Raw genomic sequence first — 19,601 nt, 5'->3', positions numbered from 1 at the left:
CAAAGTAAAATCAAAAGAGAAAGGTGTAAAAAATAGCTCATGCAAGTTGGAAATTCAAATAAGAAAACGGTATTCATGAGATAAGATAAAATTAAAAAGTAAGCAGAATAAGCAGTAATGTAAACACAAAATAAAAGAAATTTTGATCAGAATGTACAAAACTCCCATCCTAAAAATAAAAGCAACATGGCAAAAATATGCTTAAATTCAATACAGTAACATAACTTTTACAAATTGGAAGCAGTTTATCTATCTTAGCCATATCACCAACCATTTCTGTACGTATGCTCGATCAAATTTAGCCATAATACACTATAATAAGAATGTAACAAACCCCAGTTACTTAAATTATGAATATATAGATATCTTTTGATACTGTGATGTAAGACATTAAAAAATAGACAGGCAGTTTTACCTCACTAAGCTTAAAAACTACTAGTATCAAAATTGTCAGTTGTAATGGTAGTTGAAGTGTTAAAAAATTAAAGATGTTAAAAACTATAGGAAACATAGTTAAAACATACAGAAACTTAAAATTTTAATTTTTTATATGTTTATTAAGCAAAAGTAAGTAATCATAACACTGATAAACATAATTTTTGTTTCATAACAAAAGATACATGATTTTAATCTGTTTTTTAATCCTGAAAATGAATATGAACTCAGGATCTTTCTACTACCCACCATTTTTGAAAAAAAATTAAAATTTTAATTAAAGATTTTCTTCATTTTTCAACGAATAGTTAACATTTTAAACTCCTATATTGTATTTTGTTAGCTCATTTTTTATTATTTAACTTTGTTAGCGTAATTTGTAAGCTACAAATAAGCAATACTAGACAAAGAATTGATTGAATACTAGACAAGAAGAATCATATCATAGTCACATATTATGACAACATATCTAATACTGAAGAGTGAACCTTCATGGACAAGATTAATCAAGTCTGTGCAAGTCAAAACATGTCGCTGAAAAAATCAACTGTATTGCTTGTATTAAGCACTGTATTTAGGAATGAATTAATTTTGTTCAGTCTTATTGCTGTCTTAAGTTTGTAACTGTGCAGTGCCATGCCTCAAAAATGATGTAAATGCTGTGGATGCCTTTTACGTATGTGATGAGTTTACCATAGAATCAAATAGAAAAAACACTACACCTTTAATTAAAAAAGCATATCGTTTGTACTTTCAGTGTAAAATTGGTGATCAGGGTAAGACATGGACTCCTTAAATAGTATGCACTAATTTTCTGTATATTTAGGAGGATGGCTGAAAGGTACACAGAAGGCTTTGGTATTTGGTGTACCTAAGGTTTGGCATGAACCAAAAGATCATGTAACAGATTGTTTAACAAGTGTGTCCGGAATTTCTAAAAAATCTAAACACTGTAAAATATCCTTCATTGCAATCTGCAATCAGACCTGCACCTCACAGTGAAATTATTCCAGTTCCTGAACCACCTGTGAATGTACGTTTCAAAAGCAGCAATGAAGAATCAGGCAGTACTGAAGAAGACAACAATAATTTTGATTTTGAATTATCTTCGTGCAAAAATGACTTCACAACTTTTGAATCATCTGATATATGGAAATATTGTTACACTTAATAAAGTTGCACTTTATTTATTTATCTATGAAATTGAAAAATATAAACTCACAAAACTAAAATACATTCTGGGAAATATGTAAACAGATATTTATAAGCAACTATTTCCAGTAAGTGAATGGGAATATAAATGGGAGAATGTAGGAATGGTAAATGTCAATGAAAGGATAGATAAGTTTGTTATTTGCAAAGAACAAAAAAAAAACCTAAATAATAATGTTTGGAATAACAATAAAATGACAATTTTAACAATAAAATGGAATAAACTGAAAAATTACAAGAGAAACTTTCCGTTCTATATCCACTAAATTGTTTAAAGCCACATTTAAGATTATAACTGCCAGGATGACTAACAAACCTCAACAGAAGGTGACTCTCAAAAAGAAACACTCTTATTTTATAGCGATATAAAAAGAAACATATTTACTCAGAAATGATGTTTGATTAACAAAAGGAATTTAAGTAACTATTGGGGTAAAAACAGAACTAATTTAAGATTCTACTCCAGAAAATGATGAAAAGTAAGAAATTGTGATAAATGCTTTATAACTAGAGCTATTTAATTTTAATTAAATTTCTTATAAAAATACCAAGAAAACTAATAACTAAAAATCTTAATATTTTGTTTAAATAGTGAATATATAACATAACCTTACCTCTACTCCAGTTACACCTAAAGCAGCTCTTAGATTTGGTGTTAATCGATACGGCACTTTCTCTGGAACACGAAGTGTTTTTCCTTTGTCGAAACACACATTGTAATCAATATGAACCACCTACAAGCAATGAAATACATACTTAGAAACATCAATTAAAAGTCTAATAAAGAACATACCAAGTTTTTTACAAACATACTCAAAATTCTGAAATAAATCTTAACCAAGAATAAGATCAGTATTTTCTAGAATAACCAGTTAATATTTAAATAAGTCCTCCTCTATGAATCATGAGACCTTGCCGTTGGTGAGGGGGCTTGAGTGCTCAGGGATACAGAGTAGCTGGACCGAAGGTGCAACCATATCGGAGAGGTATCTGTTGAGAGCCAGACTAAGGAATGATTCCTGAAAGAGGGCAGCAGCTCTTTCAGTAGTTGTTAGGGGCGTGAGTCAGGACGACTTAAACGGCCGTATCAACATCACTCAGTCCTCTGAGTACTACGCAGCTGAAAGCAATGGAAAACTACAGCTGCTTTTTTTCCAAGAAAATGTGGCTCTGCATTTTCACATATACAATAATGGAGGCGCCTTCCTTGGTAAAATATTCCGGAGGTAAAATAGTCCCCCGTTCGGATCTCCGGGTGGGGACTACTAAGGAAGGGGTCACCAGAAAATTAAAAAATAACATTCTACGAGTCGGAGCGTGGAATGTTAGAAGCTTAAAAAAGGTTGGTAGGCTAGAGAATTTAAAAAGGGAAATGGATAGGGTAAACGTTGATATAGTAGGAATTAGTGAGGTTCGGTGGGAAGAGGAAGGCGACTTTTGGTCGGGTGACTTTAGAGTAATTAACTCAGCGTCAAATAATGGGCAGGCAGGAGTAGGTTTCGTGATGAACAAGAAAATAGGGAGGAGAGTGGAGTATTTCAAGACGCGTAGCGATAGAGTCATTGTAATAAGGATAAATTCAAAACCTAAACCGACAACGATTGTTAACGTATATATGCCTACAAGCGCCCATGATGATGATGAGGTAGAATGTGTATACGAAGAGATTGATGAAGCAATTAAACACGTAAAAGGAGATGAAAATTTAATAATAGTTGGAGATTGGAATGCAAGCATTGGAAAAGGCAAGGAAGGAAATATAGTGGGTGAATACGGGCTGGGCAAAAGGAATGAAAGAGGGGACCGACTTATAGAGTTTTGCACGAAGTATAATTTAGTAATTGCCAACACCCAATTTAAAAATCATAATAGAAGAATATACACTTGGAAAAAGCCAGGCGATACTGGAAGGTATCAGATAGATTATATCATGGTTAAGCAAAGATTTAGAAATCAACTCGTTGACTGCAAAACTTACCCTGGAGCAGACATTGATAGCGACCATAATTTGGTGATAATGAAATGTAGATTGGGGTTTAAAAACCTGAAGAAAAGGTGTCAGATGAATCGGTGGAATTTAGAGAAGCTTGAGGAAGAGGAGGTAAAGAAGATTTTTGAGGAGGACATCGCTAGAGGTCTGAGTAAAAAAGATAAGATAGAAAATGTAGAAGAAGAATGGGAGAATGTTAAAAAGGAAATTCTTAAATCAGCAGAAGCGAACTTAGGCGGAATAAAGAGAACTGGTAGAAAACCTTGGGTTTCAGACGATATATTGCAGCTGATGGATGAACGTAGAAAATATAAGAATGCTAGTGATGAAGAAAGTAAAAGGAACTATCGGCAATTAAGAAATGCTATAAACAGGAAGTGCAAACTGGCGAAAGAAGAGTGGATTAAAGAAAAGTGTTCAGAAGTGGAAAGAGAAATGAACATTGGTAAAATAGACGGAGCATACAGGAAAGTTAAAGAAAATTTTGGGGTACATAAATTAAAATCTAATAATGTGTTAAACAAAGATGGTACACCTATATATAATACGAAAGGTAAAGTCGATAGATGGGTGGAATATATTGAAGAGTTATACGGAGGAAATGAATTAGAAAATGGTTTTATAGAGGAAGAAGAGGAAGTTGAGGAGGATGAAATGGGAGAAACAATACTGAGATCTGAATTTAAGAGAGCATTAAAAGATTTAAATGGCAGAAAGGCTCCTGGAATAGACGGAATACCTGTAGAATTACTGCGCAGTGCAGGGGAGGAGGCGATTGATAGATTATACAAACTGGTGTGTAATATTTATGAAAAAGGGGAATTTCCGTCAGACTTCAAAAAAAGTGTTATAGTAATGATACCAAAGAAATCAGGGGCAGATAAATGTGAAGAATACAGAACAATTAGTTTAACTAGTCATGCATCAAAAATCTTAACTAGAATTCTATACAGAAGAATTGAGAGGAGAGTGGAGGAAGTGTTAGGAGAAGACCAATTTGGTTTCAGGAAAAGTATAGGGACACGGGAAGCAATTTTAGGCCTCAGATTAATAGTAGAAGGAAGATTAAAGAAAAACAAACCAACATACTTGGCGTTTATAGACCTAGAAAAGGCATTCGATAACGTAGACTGGAATAAAATGTTCAGCATTTTAAAAAAATTAGGGTTCAAATACAGAGATAGAAGAACAATTGCTAACATGTACAGGAACCAAACAGCAACAGTAGCAATTGAAGAACATAAGAAAGAAGCCATAATAAGAAAGGGAGTCCGACAAGGATGTTCTCTATCTCCGTTACTTTTTAATCTTTACATGGAACTAGCAGTTAATGATGTTAAAGAACAATTTAGATTCGGAGTAACAGTACAAGGTGAAAAGATAAAGATGCTACGATTTGCTGATGATATAGTAATTCTAGCCGAGAATAAAAAGGATTTAGAAGAAACAATGAACGGCATAGATGAAGTCCTACGCAAGAACTATCGCATGAAAATAAACAAGAACAAAACAAAAGTAATGAAATGTAGTAGAAATAACAAAGATGGACCACTGAATGTGAAAATAGGAGGAGAAAAGATTATGGAGGTAGAAGAATTTTGTTATTTGGGAAGTAGAATTACTAAAGATGGACGAAGCAGGAGCGATATAAAATGCCGAATAGCACAAGCTAAACGAGCCTTCAGTAAGAAATATAAGTTGTTTACATCAAAAATTAATTTAAATGTCAGGAAAAGATTTTTGAAAGTGTATGTTTGGAGTGTCGCTTTATATGGAAGTGAAACTTGGACAATCGGAGTATCTGAGAAGAAAAGGTTAGAAGCTTTTGAAATGTGGTGCTATAGGAGAATGTTAAAAATCAGATGGGTGGATAAAGTGACAAATGAGGAGGTATTGCGGCAAATAGATGAAGAAAGAAGCATTTGGAAAAATATAGTTAAAAGAAGAGACAGACTTATAGGCCACATACTAAGGCATCCTGGAATAGTCGCTTTAATTTTGGAAGGGCAGGTAGAAGGGAAAAATTGTGTAGGCAGGCCACGTTTGGAATATGTAAAACAAATTGTTGGGGATGTAGGATGTAGAGGGTATACTGAAATGAAACGACTAGCACTAGATAGGGAATCTTGGAGAGCTGCATCAAACCAGTCAAGTGACTGAAGACAAAAAAAAAAAATTTAAATAAGTATATACTATACCTCTCCTGTAGCCAAATCAACTAGCACATTATCAAGATGTCTATCACCCAATCCAATAATGTAGCCAATAATAGACATAACAGCTAGTGATGTTGAATACAACTTAGTACTTTGCCACCAAGAACCAGCATTTACACTATGACACCACAACTCTCTGTAATTAAAAACAAAAGGGAAAAAATGATTAAATCAAATACTAAATAATAAGTGAAGAATAAAATTATAACAGTAAATACTTAAATAAATTCAGAGAAAGTATCAATAAACTCAAATTCTATTCGATCCATTCACTGTCGACTCAAGCATATTTTGGCAAAGGTCCAATTATAACACACAGGTATAAGCCAATATATAAAAAATATAATAATCATTTTCATTTATTTTTTTTAACTCTTTAAAAAGAAGATATTGCTTGTGATTCACTAATTCAGCTGATTGCTTATAAAAACATTTCAAGTTTATGCATTTTTAGGTTTGAATTTGAAAGAAAATTTAGGTGAAAGCAAGATAACAGATGGTTTGTAAGATAATTATTTGTACAAATAATTACCTCGGTTCCAGAAGTAATTTTTTGAGTAATAAATTAACACTTAATTACTACTAAGTTATTAATTTATTAATGTTACATTACAAAAACATTCAGTTTTAACAGTTAAAAATAGGTTGATACAGTATTACATGAACAAGTTCAACTGGACAACGGAAAAATTTTATAATAAGAACCGTTATTTAATGTAATTTAATAGCAGAACGAAGTGCAAAAGAATAACAGTAAGGGGAGATATAAATGGAGAAATACAAATAAATAATTGGGTAAGTACAATGTAGATTAATGCAATTCTACATTCTTTATAATGTAGAATTCAAACTAAAAGATTAACAAATGAATGATATAAAGAATTTTGCCACAAGTCAAATGACTAATGAAAATTTTTTCTATTTTTTTTTTTAATCATTATAGTATAAATAATAAAATTATTTTATCTCTGTGTAAAACCTATTCTACTTACATTTTCAAATATACTTTTTAGAAAAAGAAAACTGACAATAAACCAAAAACCAAATATAACAAAAATATCTATTTTTGAAAACCAAAAATAAATAATGCCATTTTTCAATTCTTAATTACCAGCAAAATTAAAAACAAGCCAGTAACCAACAGCTTTGGCATCAAAACAAAATGTAAAAATTTAGGACATTTAAAGAAAGTACCTAATCATATAAATAACAAAAGTGTCTAAATATATATATATATATATATATTTTTTTTTTTTTTTTTTCAAAATATGGATAGATTTTTAAAAAAACTTTTTGCACAAATGTGTTAAAAAAATAGTATGAAAATGAATGCAGAGAAAATTTCAGAATTCTCAAAAATCATTTTTACCACGTTCATATATTTTTGACTTGTTTATCCATAACTACAGTGAAAAACCAAAAATACTTAAAAAAATATGAGAGCGAGAGAGCTATTTTCTTTTTCAAAATCAGTAAAAACATGTATGGGTCATTTCAGATTTAGATTCATGTCATGTATGAAAAAAAAAGTAGAAGTATGTATGGAGGTTCATTAAGAAAAAAAAAAAAAAATATCAACAGAATAGAAAAAAGTATTTTTAATATTTTTCAGACATGAAGTATTTTTAAAAAAATAAATAAGACTATTCTGAAGCAATAATTACTTAATTATACGATTCATTATCTTTCTGGTCGTATTTTCATATTTTTTTTTTAAAATGAAGCTCATAAGTATAATAAAAAAAAAATCTTTTAATATATTCTTGTTATGAAAATTACAATTTTTTTTGGACTCTACCTGTTACTGAACCAAGTGCATGTTGATATAGCAAGTCAAGTATTGCATAAACATAATTTCAATAAGGAGAAATCATTAAAATCCTTAAAGTAATGAATAAGTATGTAACAAACTAGTAATGTCAAGAAAGGTACAGTCAGATTATAATTTTGATGAGATTGTTAAGACAATGTGTTAATATAACGTATTAAGAATAGCAACATACACATAATTTTAATAAAAAGACATTATTAAACCCTTAAATAATGATTCAAACTTGTGTGACAGTTATGTCATTTTTCTTATGTCACAAAATATATGGTTATGTTATACTGACACTTTATATAACCAAAATGTACTGAGCGCATGTTGCCACTATTGAACAACTATACTAACACCATACTAAAAACAAGCTATATTACTATAACATATTTTCTGAAAATATGTTAACATTACACTAATGTTCTGGAGTACATATACAAACTACATAATAATTTATAGGTTTTCCAACAAAATCCTATTACTTAAGCCAATACACAAAAAACTTAGAAGCTATAAGTAAATGCTAAATACAGTAAAAGTAAGTAGGCTATAAGAGTAAGTCTTACATAAGTTTCAAAAAACTATTATCGATATTTGGGTTACTAAAATATATGAACTTCCTTTTACAATAATATTTTAGTGAAGAGCAGTGATAAGTATTTTGTTAGTCACAGAAAATAGACTATAAAAATACTTTATATACGTATAACTTTAATTTTGTAATTTTCCACTAGGCTATGGCCAACACCAACAAACTGAGTGTGACTTTGATATCTTCATTTTATTACTGAATTCACAAACAAGTTTTCATGGTCAGCATCACAGGTCCCATGTTCAGATATGTATCATTATTTCCAGATGAATTGAATCATGAATAAAATCTTCAAGCTGGTTAGAATTTAAACTATAATTCTAATGACAGAAAGAAGTAGGATGTCATCTGTTTATCTAGTCATCAGTAAATTTTAAGCCTTTCTTGGGGGCTTCTTTATGTTTAGTTAATTTATCAAGATCATCTCAATATCTGTGTCAAAGATAATGGTTGTCAGAAACAGAACACATTTTACCTGGAATGCAATTTTACCTACAATGTTCTTACTAACAAAATTCCTCCAGAAGCTGCTGTCTGATCAGCGTTATTCCTTTTACAGAAGGGATGTTATTTTAAATTTCTTTTTTCATACTGTCAACTACTCATCAGTTTTTTCTTAGATTACTATAATTAGTCCACTGGATCCTTCCCATGCCCAAGTTCTGAAAAATTCCAGGTTGTTGTTTTCAAGGAAAGAAAATAATCAGGAAGTAATGATTTTAGAATGTAAAGATTACCTTTATTGTGGTATTGGAAAACGGATTGTCAGAGAATATGGGATGGAATGTGTTGGAAGGGAATGCATATGCTGATTCCATAAAATATTGTTTCCTATGAGTGATGATCAAAGTGATCCAAAACTGTACAAAAAGATGAGCTCTTTGTAATTTTATCTTACACCTATGTGCAGAAATATTTAACATTTGGGTGCCCCAAAATTGCATAGATATATTCCCTTGGGAGTACTTTGTTAAATAGTTTTCAGGAAAACCAATAAAAACAGAATTTCTCGATCCTTCAGATTTTCCTTTTTAAATTTGACCTCAGTTGCTGAATCCAACATAAATAAGTGGTTTTTAAAATTTTACCAATATTTCATAAAATTCAGTTTTTAGTTCTGATATGTTAGCTATTCCTTTGATTTTTATCACTTAATTGATTATCATTTCCTTGATTAATTTCTTTTCTGAAATAGTTTTCCATTTATAATATACTTCACTCTTCTGATAACAAAACTTTATGGCATTGTTTTTGTTTTTCACACTTTCTGGTCATGTATTCTTTCGTTTTCTATAAAGCAACCAATAGAATAAATCCAATCACTAATAATTCTTTACTTTATCATATGTACTTTTTTCATCCTATAATTAACAATTCGTTTAAACTTTTTTTTTACATCTAATACAAGTGTACATCTCTCTACTTCTGGCACTGGGTGGAGTTGACCAAACTGGTCTGGTTTGTGAAAGCTCCATAACAAATATTGGACTTCATTTCATCAATAAAATGCTTTGCTAGGATTAGAAAACGTTTTTCTTTACTTTTCCATTTCTGACAAAGTCCTTTCTTCCATGGGCAAATTCATGACACAAATCTTTAAAAAAATATTAGTTTGAAAACTCCTTTCATAATCTTACAATTAAACTTTTTTCTTGTAAAATGTAGTGTTTGTTCCTTTTTATTCTTCAGCTGGTTTGATTTATCGGGTATTTTTGAATGCAGTACTTGAGCAGAACTTTTATTATCTATTGCCATATGCATCAATTACTGATAATTTTCCTTTGGGGTGAACTTACTCACTTGAATTAGATGTTTTTGTACAACTCAAACCAATGAACATCTCTTCATACCTCGTGTGACAAGTTTTATTTATTAATAAACTCTTAAAAAGTAAGTTACTCTTAAAGTTAAGTAATAAACTCTGAAATTTTTATCAGGTGATGGCGAGAATAAGATTTTAATTTTCTGCTTCTCTTGTTGCAGCACTTCTTACACTTCTGTAATCTTGTATTTAATTATTTTATTCTTTACTAAGTTTTAATTTTTTGACTTGCTTCAGGATGGTCTGGTCTTAACAAAAAAACTTTCCAGCCTCATTTTCTTCACCTTGTGCATGAAGTGTATCAAGTGTTAATTAACATTCAGACTTATTTTGCTTCTATACTTCTCTAAATATTTTTTCCAAGCTTTCCTTTTCTGTCTTTGTTCACTTGAGTCAAATCTTATTTTATTTTTTTTATTAACTTGGAGCTTCCTTCAATATTTTATATTGTTCCTAGTCTCTTCTCTTGCCTTTCTTCCAGTACTTCTTTGATAATTTTAGCCTAAATCATCTCACCCTCTCTGCATTTTACAACTTTTGCCTCTCATACTTTTCCAACTTGCTAATTTTTCTTTGTTTCAGTTTTTGTCATATTTGGAGCCTGGTGTTACAACAACAATCCTTTAATAACACCAAATAGAGATCTGGAAATGTTTATTCTCTGATAACAAAAATTGATTTGTATATAAAAAATAAGATGACATTCTCAGGAATTTCTTCAATAAAACAATTTTTAGAGATAACATGGAACCCTGTTAACAAGACATATCATGAAACCTATTGAGTTTCACTTTCTTGACATATAATGCACAATATCAAAATATAGTACTGACAAATGCTTTGACAAAAAAACAGATTTTTGACAATGTACTTTTAAAAGAGCAATGAGGTTTAAAAGCCACAAACTGCTAAATAAACTATAAACTATGTATATTTCAATAAATCATATCAAAATTACAAATAAAAATATTTTGAGAGCGTATAAATAAGAGATTGAGATGAAAAACAAACAGCCAAAAAATCTTGTTAAGTTATCTAGTTAAAAAACTTCAATGAAATGGAGGAAATAACATTTTGATGAACTATACTGCTGAGTAGAACTCAATGAAGTTAAATTAAATTGTTTTATTTAAAAACTATTGTATTTGTACTTTCAATTAGAAAGAATTAGCCAGCAAACAGTTTGGAAAAATAACCAAAGATTATTCTTAATATGTTAATGTCATGAATAAAAATGTTTCCAAACTGATTACTTTACCTGACTGAGAATTTACTTGTTATTCCACATTTATGATACTGATCTGTTCATGCCAAATTGATACTAAATTAGCAAAGAGAGTCAGTCTCTAATTACTACTTTATAACTTCTCATATGTAATAACTAAGGAAATTATGAATGTTACACCGCTGCGCTAATTAATGCGTTAACATTTTAAGCATATGGCATTATCAACTTGACAACTTCACGTAGCTTATAAGCCCACCCACCATTCTGTTAGGCATGATTTTCTTGAAATTAGTGCTTAATTCAAAATGAATGATGGTATTCATTCCTGCCCAAAAATACATAGTTTCCAGGTAACACAGGACTAATTTATCTTTTAAAATTTCTAAAATTATTGAAAAACAGAATTGTATACAAAAGACATAAAAACTACTTTTTTTTAAAGCTGAAGTTTTTCCAGTGTTTTATATACATTTCTTAATCATAAAGAGGAATAGTCGTAATGGACTGATAACTTTAATTAATAATAATAAAACTTGTGTTTTCAATACATTACTTTTCTTTATTTGTAATACTCTTTATTAACACAACAATGTTTATGATTTTGTCGTTTTAATATTTTTATGATTAGATGACTAAAAATTTTCCCTTAACCTGAAAATGAACTGTATACATTTTTCCTGTTTCTATGTACATATTTTGTGATACATAGAAACACAATTTCTGGTACAATAAGCAATGAAATAAATGTGGAAAAGTGAATAAAAACAAAAAATAATAAAATTGGAGGAAATCCTATATCTGTATTCTATTTTTTAACATTATATAATAGCTGAACATCAATATGAATTAACAGTAAAAAATGCAAAAATTACTTACTTAGAGAGAAGATAGGTAGGTGTTTCTTGCATTAATTCCATCAAAACTTGTTTAAGTATTGACAATGGCCATTCTTTACGATTATCTAGATTGTTTACACCGCACTCTTTTAACAAAGGTGTCAACTTTGAATAAAATTGTTCTGATGGTCGCATAACACTGCTGGTTTGACTGATAGCTGCTTCACGTTGTTGCCACCTTTTATACAGAGCAAATAATGGGGTAACATTATCTACCCAACTGATAAGACCAGATCTTGGACCTAAAGGTATCACTGAATAATGTCTTGCTTGATATACATTTGAACAACCATTCGGTGAACTGCTTCTTAACATTGTATTTGCTATACACAAAAATTGCATAATTCTTTCATCTAAATGTAAATCTTCCAATCCTTTAAAAAGATATGTATATCTGTAACAAAAGTAAAAGGTTGAAAAATTATTTTTAGGGACATGAATTAAACAAATACTGTAATTTAATTTATATACATGAGTACACGTGCACGCGCGTGCACCAGTTTGAGGGGGGGGATTAGTTTCACTTTTGCAATACTGTACTGGTGCAACATAGAAATTTCTTTTACACTGACAGCAATGGAGGGCAAAAAAATTTAGAATCTTCGCAGTCACAAAATAGATAGCATTCACAACTATTAATTTTTTAGTTAATTTATGCTATTAACACAGCTCAATTCTAAAATATTTTTTTTAATTTCAGCTGATATTTTTAGCTGATTTTTTTTGGCGTTGTCATACAAGCTGTTTTCAGTTTAAAATTTGATTACAATTTTTAATTTTTTTAATTTTTATGATTTCTCAAATATTTAAGAAAAAATGTTTGGGAAAATGTTCTTACAAGAATAACACATAATTATCTTAATTTAATTTAATTAATATAATTTTTTCTTTTTTTTTAACCTCTGGGTCACCTTAAGATTTTTTTCTTTTTTTTTTTGCTGGGCGAAAAATGTTCTGGCGTTATTGCCCGAACACAATGTATTTGCTGTAAAAATCTAAATTTTAAAAATTAAATAAAAACGCCTGGAAAAACAAAACAGGAAGTATAAATACAAAACATAATAGGATAAAAAATTAAAACAAACTAAAATCTAACCAGAAATATAAAAACAAAATCAAAACAAACAAAAATATTAAAAACAAAGATAAAATAAAAATTCTAATCTAAATGTTAATTTCTTTTGGTCAAAAATTATTTTTGTGTTACTATCACCCGGAAAAAAATATGGAATGTTAAAATAAAATATAAAATCTAATAAGACAACAATGAAATTAAAAGAAAATTAAAACATAAAGTAGGAAATCTAAAAACTTAAACTAAAATACACAAAAACAATTTAAGAACATTATTAAAAAGTGTGCAAAATACTAATAGCTCGAGGCAATCTAAATACCTGGTCCAAAACTTCTTTATTATTGCCCAGGATTTGATGAAAATTCCCGGGTAATTTAAATTTATGACGCAAGTCTGCAAAACGTATGCAATCCACAAGGATGTGGCGCACAGACAAGTGGCACTTGCACTGTATGCATATCGGTGCATTTTCTGCTGATGTCAGGTACCCGTGAGTACCTCTCGTATGTCCTATCCACAATCGGCAGAGCATCACTTCTTCTGTGAAATTTCCTGTGGGAGGAATTCCATGGCAACACAGTATCTTTGACATGTTGAAGTTTTTTATCTACTGTGGCAATCCAGTCATCTTGCCAACTTGCATGAAGTGCATGTTTGACATTGTTAATAAAGTCAGATGTAGTAACACAGGTAGTGAAGGATGGCTGACTACACGTGTCTTTTGCAATGGGATCTGCACATTTATTACCCAGAATCCCCACGTGGCTAGGGATCTCATAAAAATTCACTTTGTTGCGTTGTTTCAACTTGGCAACTGCATTGTAAATTTTGGTGATGATAGGATGCCTGGAATAAAAATTTTCTAAGGCTTGGAGAGCACTACACGAGTCGTTATAAATAGGGATATGATTTTTAGGGTTAATGATATTCAAAGCCTTATATATAGCATATAGTTTAGCAGTAAACACACTCGAAAGACTAGGTAGACCAAACATGTTAGTTCGGCTATTAATAACAAACCTCCGTTCCAAGCCACTACTGGCTAGGAACGGAGGGGGTGGTGTAGTGACCGGACACGCTATGAGGTGGGATCTTCTCCCCTTGGGGGGGAATCGAGATTATGACAGGGCTTGATCTAAAGGCACCCGTAGCAAGCCAAAAGGTAGCATGATGTACAGCATCTAGCATTTTAAGTATAGTGTAACACACTGAAGAGTAGGTGACACAACCACAATCCAAATGATAACAAACAAGGAGTAATAGAACTAACATACATGATCGATCGGTACCCCAATTGGTATTGCTAAGGACTCGCAGCATATCTAAAAGATTGGAACACCTTGTTTTCAATTCTTTGATGTGTTTGACCCATGTAAGGAGGAAGAGATGAATGATTTGTGGTGTGTGAAAAATGTCATGCCTGACTGGGATTTGAACCTGGTACCTCTGGATGAAAAGGCCGAGATGCTACCACTCGTGCTGACTGGCCTTTGTAGCTGGAGTGAATCCTACATAGGATATTCCTGTGAAATTTCTGCAATCAGTCTTCCTCCTAGAGACAATGGCCAGTCCACATACATGTTTGCTATTTTTTTTTCTTCCCAACTTCATTCTCATAATTCAGTTAATTACTTTTCAGGATCTGTTTTACTTTAAATATTATATTAAATTATAATTAAATCAAAATTATTTATAAATAATTATCCACATTCAATTGTGGATAATTTTTAATGTAGTGTGTGTTTTGATCAAACAGGTGTTGTGGCATGTATTTTCATTTTTTTTGCAAAAAAGGATGAAAATATATTATTCAAAATGAATATCTCAGTACACAAAATACACATATATAAATAACTACTACTTGCAACCAGAGATTAACCTGTAAAAACAAAGGATAGATGTCAAAACTTACAGGAAAAAAAGAAAAGTAAGGGTGGGGCAACTGCAGTTATAGCAAAGAAAAGGAAAAATAATGTTCACAGTTAACTAATAGAATAAAGGGACATTAGATAATTAATTATAAAATCCTACAATTGTAATGTTAGAATACAATAAAATCACTAATAATATATTACCACCTGTAACATCTAATAGTTTTTAATCATGAATTTTAAGAACTAATATAAAAGGTATTTTTTTCACAATAGAGAAAGTAATCAGAAAAAAATTAGGCAGCTAATAATAAAGGATAACAAAGACCAGTGGTGATCATCATTTATTGATCATGAGCAAAATATAGAAAAATATATTAATTTATATTAAATAGGTAAAAAATAAAGAAATTTAAATTTGTAACTTTGGTAGACATCAAATAGAAACTTGCTCATTTTTTAATTTTCTCTCAGATAAATGAAATAAAAACATTCAAAATGGACAAAACATGACTGAGGGAGTACATAGTTAGTTAATAGTATCATGCAAACAAAGAGCCACATCTAGGATGGCACTACAGATGAATACAAAACTATTTATCACGTGTCAAAATTTATAAAACTCAGTTGATGCTGGGTAGGAAATGGACTTCTGGATTGAAGTCCTGGATTCTCCAGGTTTCTGCTTTTAAAACCATTAAAAACCTTTTTAATGATGTTAATGTTTTACACTATACATAAAAATTGTATATAATATTTCTTAAGGTTCATTTCTGAACGTTATCAACATTAACTTTCTTCTTCATTCTTTCATTTATTTTCTGGAATTTTTATTTTCTCCCATTTTATTAGATCTGTTATAAATTTACACTCCATATGGACAGATATATGTTGCATAGATCAACTACACGTACTTGAATTTCTGAATATAACATTTCTGGATTTTCTTCAGTTACTTTGTTGTAAATTCATTATTAAACATTTTTTTGACTTTTTACACCCACACCACATCCTAATATGTGGTTAGACCTTGGCCAAGACAAAGTAAAATGAATGTTGAATAAGAAAGCAATACAAAAAAACCACTGGAGGTAAGTACTAAAAATACAGATTATAAAATGTAGAAATAGATTGAGTATTAAAAATACAGTTTATAAAATACGGAAATAAAAATGAGTATTGAAAAATACTCAACATAACATGTTGAAATGAACACAAAAGGATAATAATGTGACAAAAAGCAACTCTTCTTACTACTTATAACATCCTATTACAGTACATTATCCCCTGAGCTGTTAGCACCACCAACACTACTTCAGACACTCCAGTTACAGATACTGTGCATCTGCATTTACACTTTCCAAACTCTGACAAGTAAAATAAGTTTTGTAAGGTGCACGAACATTTTATTATAAATTGAAGATATCACAACAAAAATAACAAAAAAGTAATCAAATAACTTGGGAGAAGCACTATGGGAATAAGATTCTGGTAAATACTTGAACAAAAAAATTCCAAGAATAAACATGAAAAATTAGGTTCAAATGGAAAAATTAATTATCATAAACACAAAAACAAATCTAAAGCTTAACTTTCTGTTTTAATCAAAAATAAATAGTTTAAATAGAAAAAACCTAGTAACAATAATTTAGGTAAACTTACAATACACCATCAGATCCATGGAAAACTAATTTTTTTGGTTTAGTTTTAGTTGGTAACACAGCGATATGATTATTTAATGCAGAAATTGTTATTTTACTTTCAACACCGGGCATAGCAATTTTAGTATCATTCAATTGAGCCAGACTGGGACTGACATCAGCCATCCTTAATGCATAAGATGCTCTCTTAGTTGCTCTTGATTGCAGTTTAAATTGTAAATTTTTTAATGCAGACCAAGTATCGTTTGGCCGTCTAGGATCTTGTGGGTGACGTAGCTTTCCTAGTGACTGTTCAATGCATTCACCTGAAAATGAAATCAAGAGAAATTAAGGAAAAACATACTTAAAAGCATAATTCAATAGATTTAATTGATATAGTATATTAATAAACTTTTTCTTCTTTTTTTAGATGATCAATTCACTAAATAAGCTAAAAAAGCTTGCACATGGGAATATGAAAATGGAAATTTTGTAGCATATGAAAAATGCCAGCCAAACTGAGGGTCTTTCTCTAAGTCCTTTGTGTACTTTCCTTATTATTAAAATCTGTTTCCTTAAAATAGAACCCATAGAAATTGTCTAAGATGCTACCCTAGAGCCATAACTAAAAATGAAGGCCAAAGTATAGTGTATCTATATACACTACACTATTTTTTTGTAGCATTTTCTGTATTGCTTGTAAAACTCAATTTGCAGAATCTCATAACAGCTAAATTATTTTTAATGTAATATAAAACACAGATGTTTTGAAATGTAAACATTCACTGTTTTACAGAACACATTGTGTAATTTCTCCTATTATAAATAAATTAATTTGTAAAGCACTCACAAAATTGAGACAATATGCATTCTGCAAGCTTAAGAATGGACTACAATGAATAATATTTTATCTCAAACCATACACAACACTTGGGTGTATGGTGGGCCATATACCACCAGTGTGTAGCCCACCAACTTATTGATCTCTGCAAGATTCAGCCTAAATTTCTATCTTCACCTATTCATCTTAAGACCACTTCATTTTAAACATCAAAAATTTATTTCTTCTAAAAATTAGATGGAATATTACAATCTCATGTAATTTTTATCATCCTCCTACCACTCATTTGAAAGAACTCCAATCTTTCCTTTCTGATTGAATTATTGTCTACATTTTTCTACCATTAAATACTAGTCGCACAATAATTTTAGATAATTATTTAATTCTTAAAATCATAGATATCTTTTTTCATAAATGTCTGCCTTGCTTAAGTTAGTCTGCTTTTGATCTCTAGCTAATTTTATCTTTCTTAGAAATTTTACTGCTTGACTAACAATTGAAATTTGGTGTTATTTGGTGTTATGATATTCTTCCATAATATTAAATTATCTCAGTCATGTTTCATAATACTTAAAACTAATTTGAAAAATCTTAAAAGAACTATTATTAAATGCAGTTTTCAAAAAATTGTTTAATTTAAAAAATATCTATTATAATGAGAATATAATGCTACATAACACTCTTAAGATACTCAAAAAAATAAATATACTATTTTTTTGCAAACATTATTATCACTGGTTCAAAAATCTAAGGAAAATATTTAAAAAGGAATAAAAAAATATTAAAAAGGAGAGAAGTGATATGTGCAATAACTCCAACTTCAGTTTTTTTATATTACAACAATTAGGGAATATGTTTCTCATAAGATACACAGCTGCTTGGACTGAATGCTATTTGCATGAATCACTTTCATGAATGCCGTTTGCAGTATTCATGAAAGTGGGAAACTAGTCATGTACCTAGCTCCTCATTTTGCAGTTTTGGATAGAACAATGACAGAAGTGTAGTAATCATTTTATCATGCTCCATAGGAGCAGCAACTATTTTATTGGTGAAAAAGAATGGAATAAGTAACTACAGAATAGAATTTTTTACAAAAGTGACCTTTCTTTCTTAGGCAGCATTCTGCAATGTAAAATTAAGTAGTAGTGGCATCTGGCATATAACTAATGTTAATTTGTAAGGTATTAAAGTAGTGCCCCGGTTTGTGCTATGCGTTGTAACTTTTGAACAGAGAATATTATACTGGAGAGAAACTAACCATACAGCTCACTGCTTTCCATTTTATAATTCTATGTTATGTTACAGGAGTTGATAAAACTCCAGAATTTAAGTGTAACAACAGAGAGGCAGTAAAGTACAACATACTGTTTTAATTCACAGATGCTCTGACACAAAATAACAATGTTGATTGTTTTATAACCTCACTAGCAGGTAAACCTATAATAATTAACTCACAGAACAAATTCTTACCAAATTTATCTTGGAACCACTGCTCATGAGGTGTTTCTGGTGTTACTGCAGTTATAGCATGCAACTGTTCTAGTACGAATAATAACTGAAACAAAATGTATAAAATAAATTTTATAAAAAAATAAAAATATCTACCATTGTTCTTAGTATTAAGATAATAGGATTATATGTTACTAGTGTATATGGTTAATTCACTGCTTTAAAAGAAAAATAACCAAATTAAGTCTGACATTAATACCTGATATAACATCAATACAATTCAATATTTGGAAACACTGAAAACATTACCTCACAATAAATCAATATGTGTGATTTCACTGATAAATCATGCAAAAAAATTATTTAAATTGCAAGAACTAAAATAGTAAAATGAAAGGAAAAAAGATGTTTATCAACACATAAAATTCTTTATTCTATTTTAAATTTCAGAATAAGTTTCCTAATAATAAAAAGTTAATTAATTACAAAGACAACTTTTGTTTTATAATAAA

General features: G+C 30.1%; 1 protein-coding gene across 1 annotated transcript in view; it reads right to left on the bottom strand.

Annotated features, from left to right (window-relative positions):
• nonC (serine/threonine-protein kinase Smg1) overlaps window positions 1-19,601 on the bottom strand; it is a 254,741-nt gene that overhangs the window by 98,132 nt on the left and 137,008 nt on the right. The window contains exons 33-37 of the mRNA XM_075368488.1: window positions 19,111-19,195; window positions 16,819-17,122; window positions 12,191-12,604; window positions 5,836-5,989; window positions 2,262-2,381 (exon numbers count right to left, since the gene is read on the bottom strand). Of these exons, the coding sequence (XP_075224603.1) occupies window positions 2,262-2,381; window positions 5,836-5,989; window positions 12,191-12,604; window positions 16,819-17,122; window positions 19,111-19,195 (1,077 nt within the window). The remainder of the gene's footprint in view (window positions 1-2,261; window positions 2,382-5,835; window positions 5,990-12,190; window positions 12,605-16,818; window positions 17,123-19,110; window positions 19,196-19,601) is intronic.

The sequence above is a fragment of the Lycorma delicatula genome, chromosome 6 (genome assembly GCF_047948215.1).
Source record: "Lycorma delicatula isolate Av1 chromosome 6, ASM4794821v1, whole genome shotgun sequence".
Taxonomy (NCBI): domain Eukaryota; kingdom Metazoa; phylum Arthropoda; class Insecta; order Hemiptera; family Fulgoridae; genus Lycorma; species Lycorma delicatula.
The sequence above is the reverse complement of the archived record's forward strand: the minus strand, read 5'-3'. Positions and strand labels throughout refer to the sequence as shown.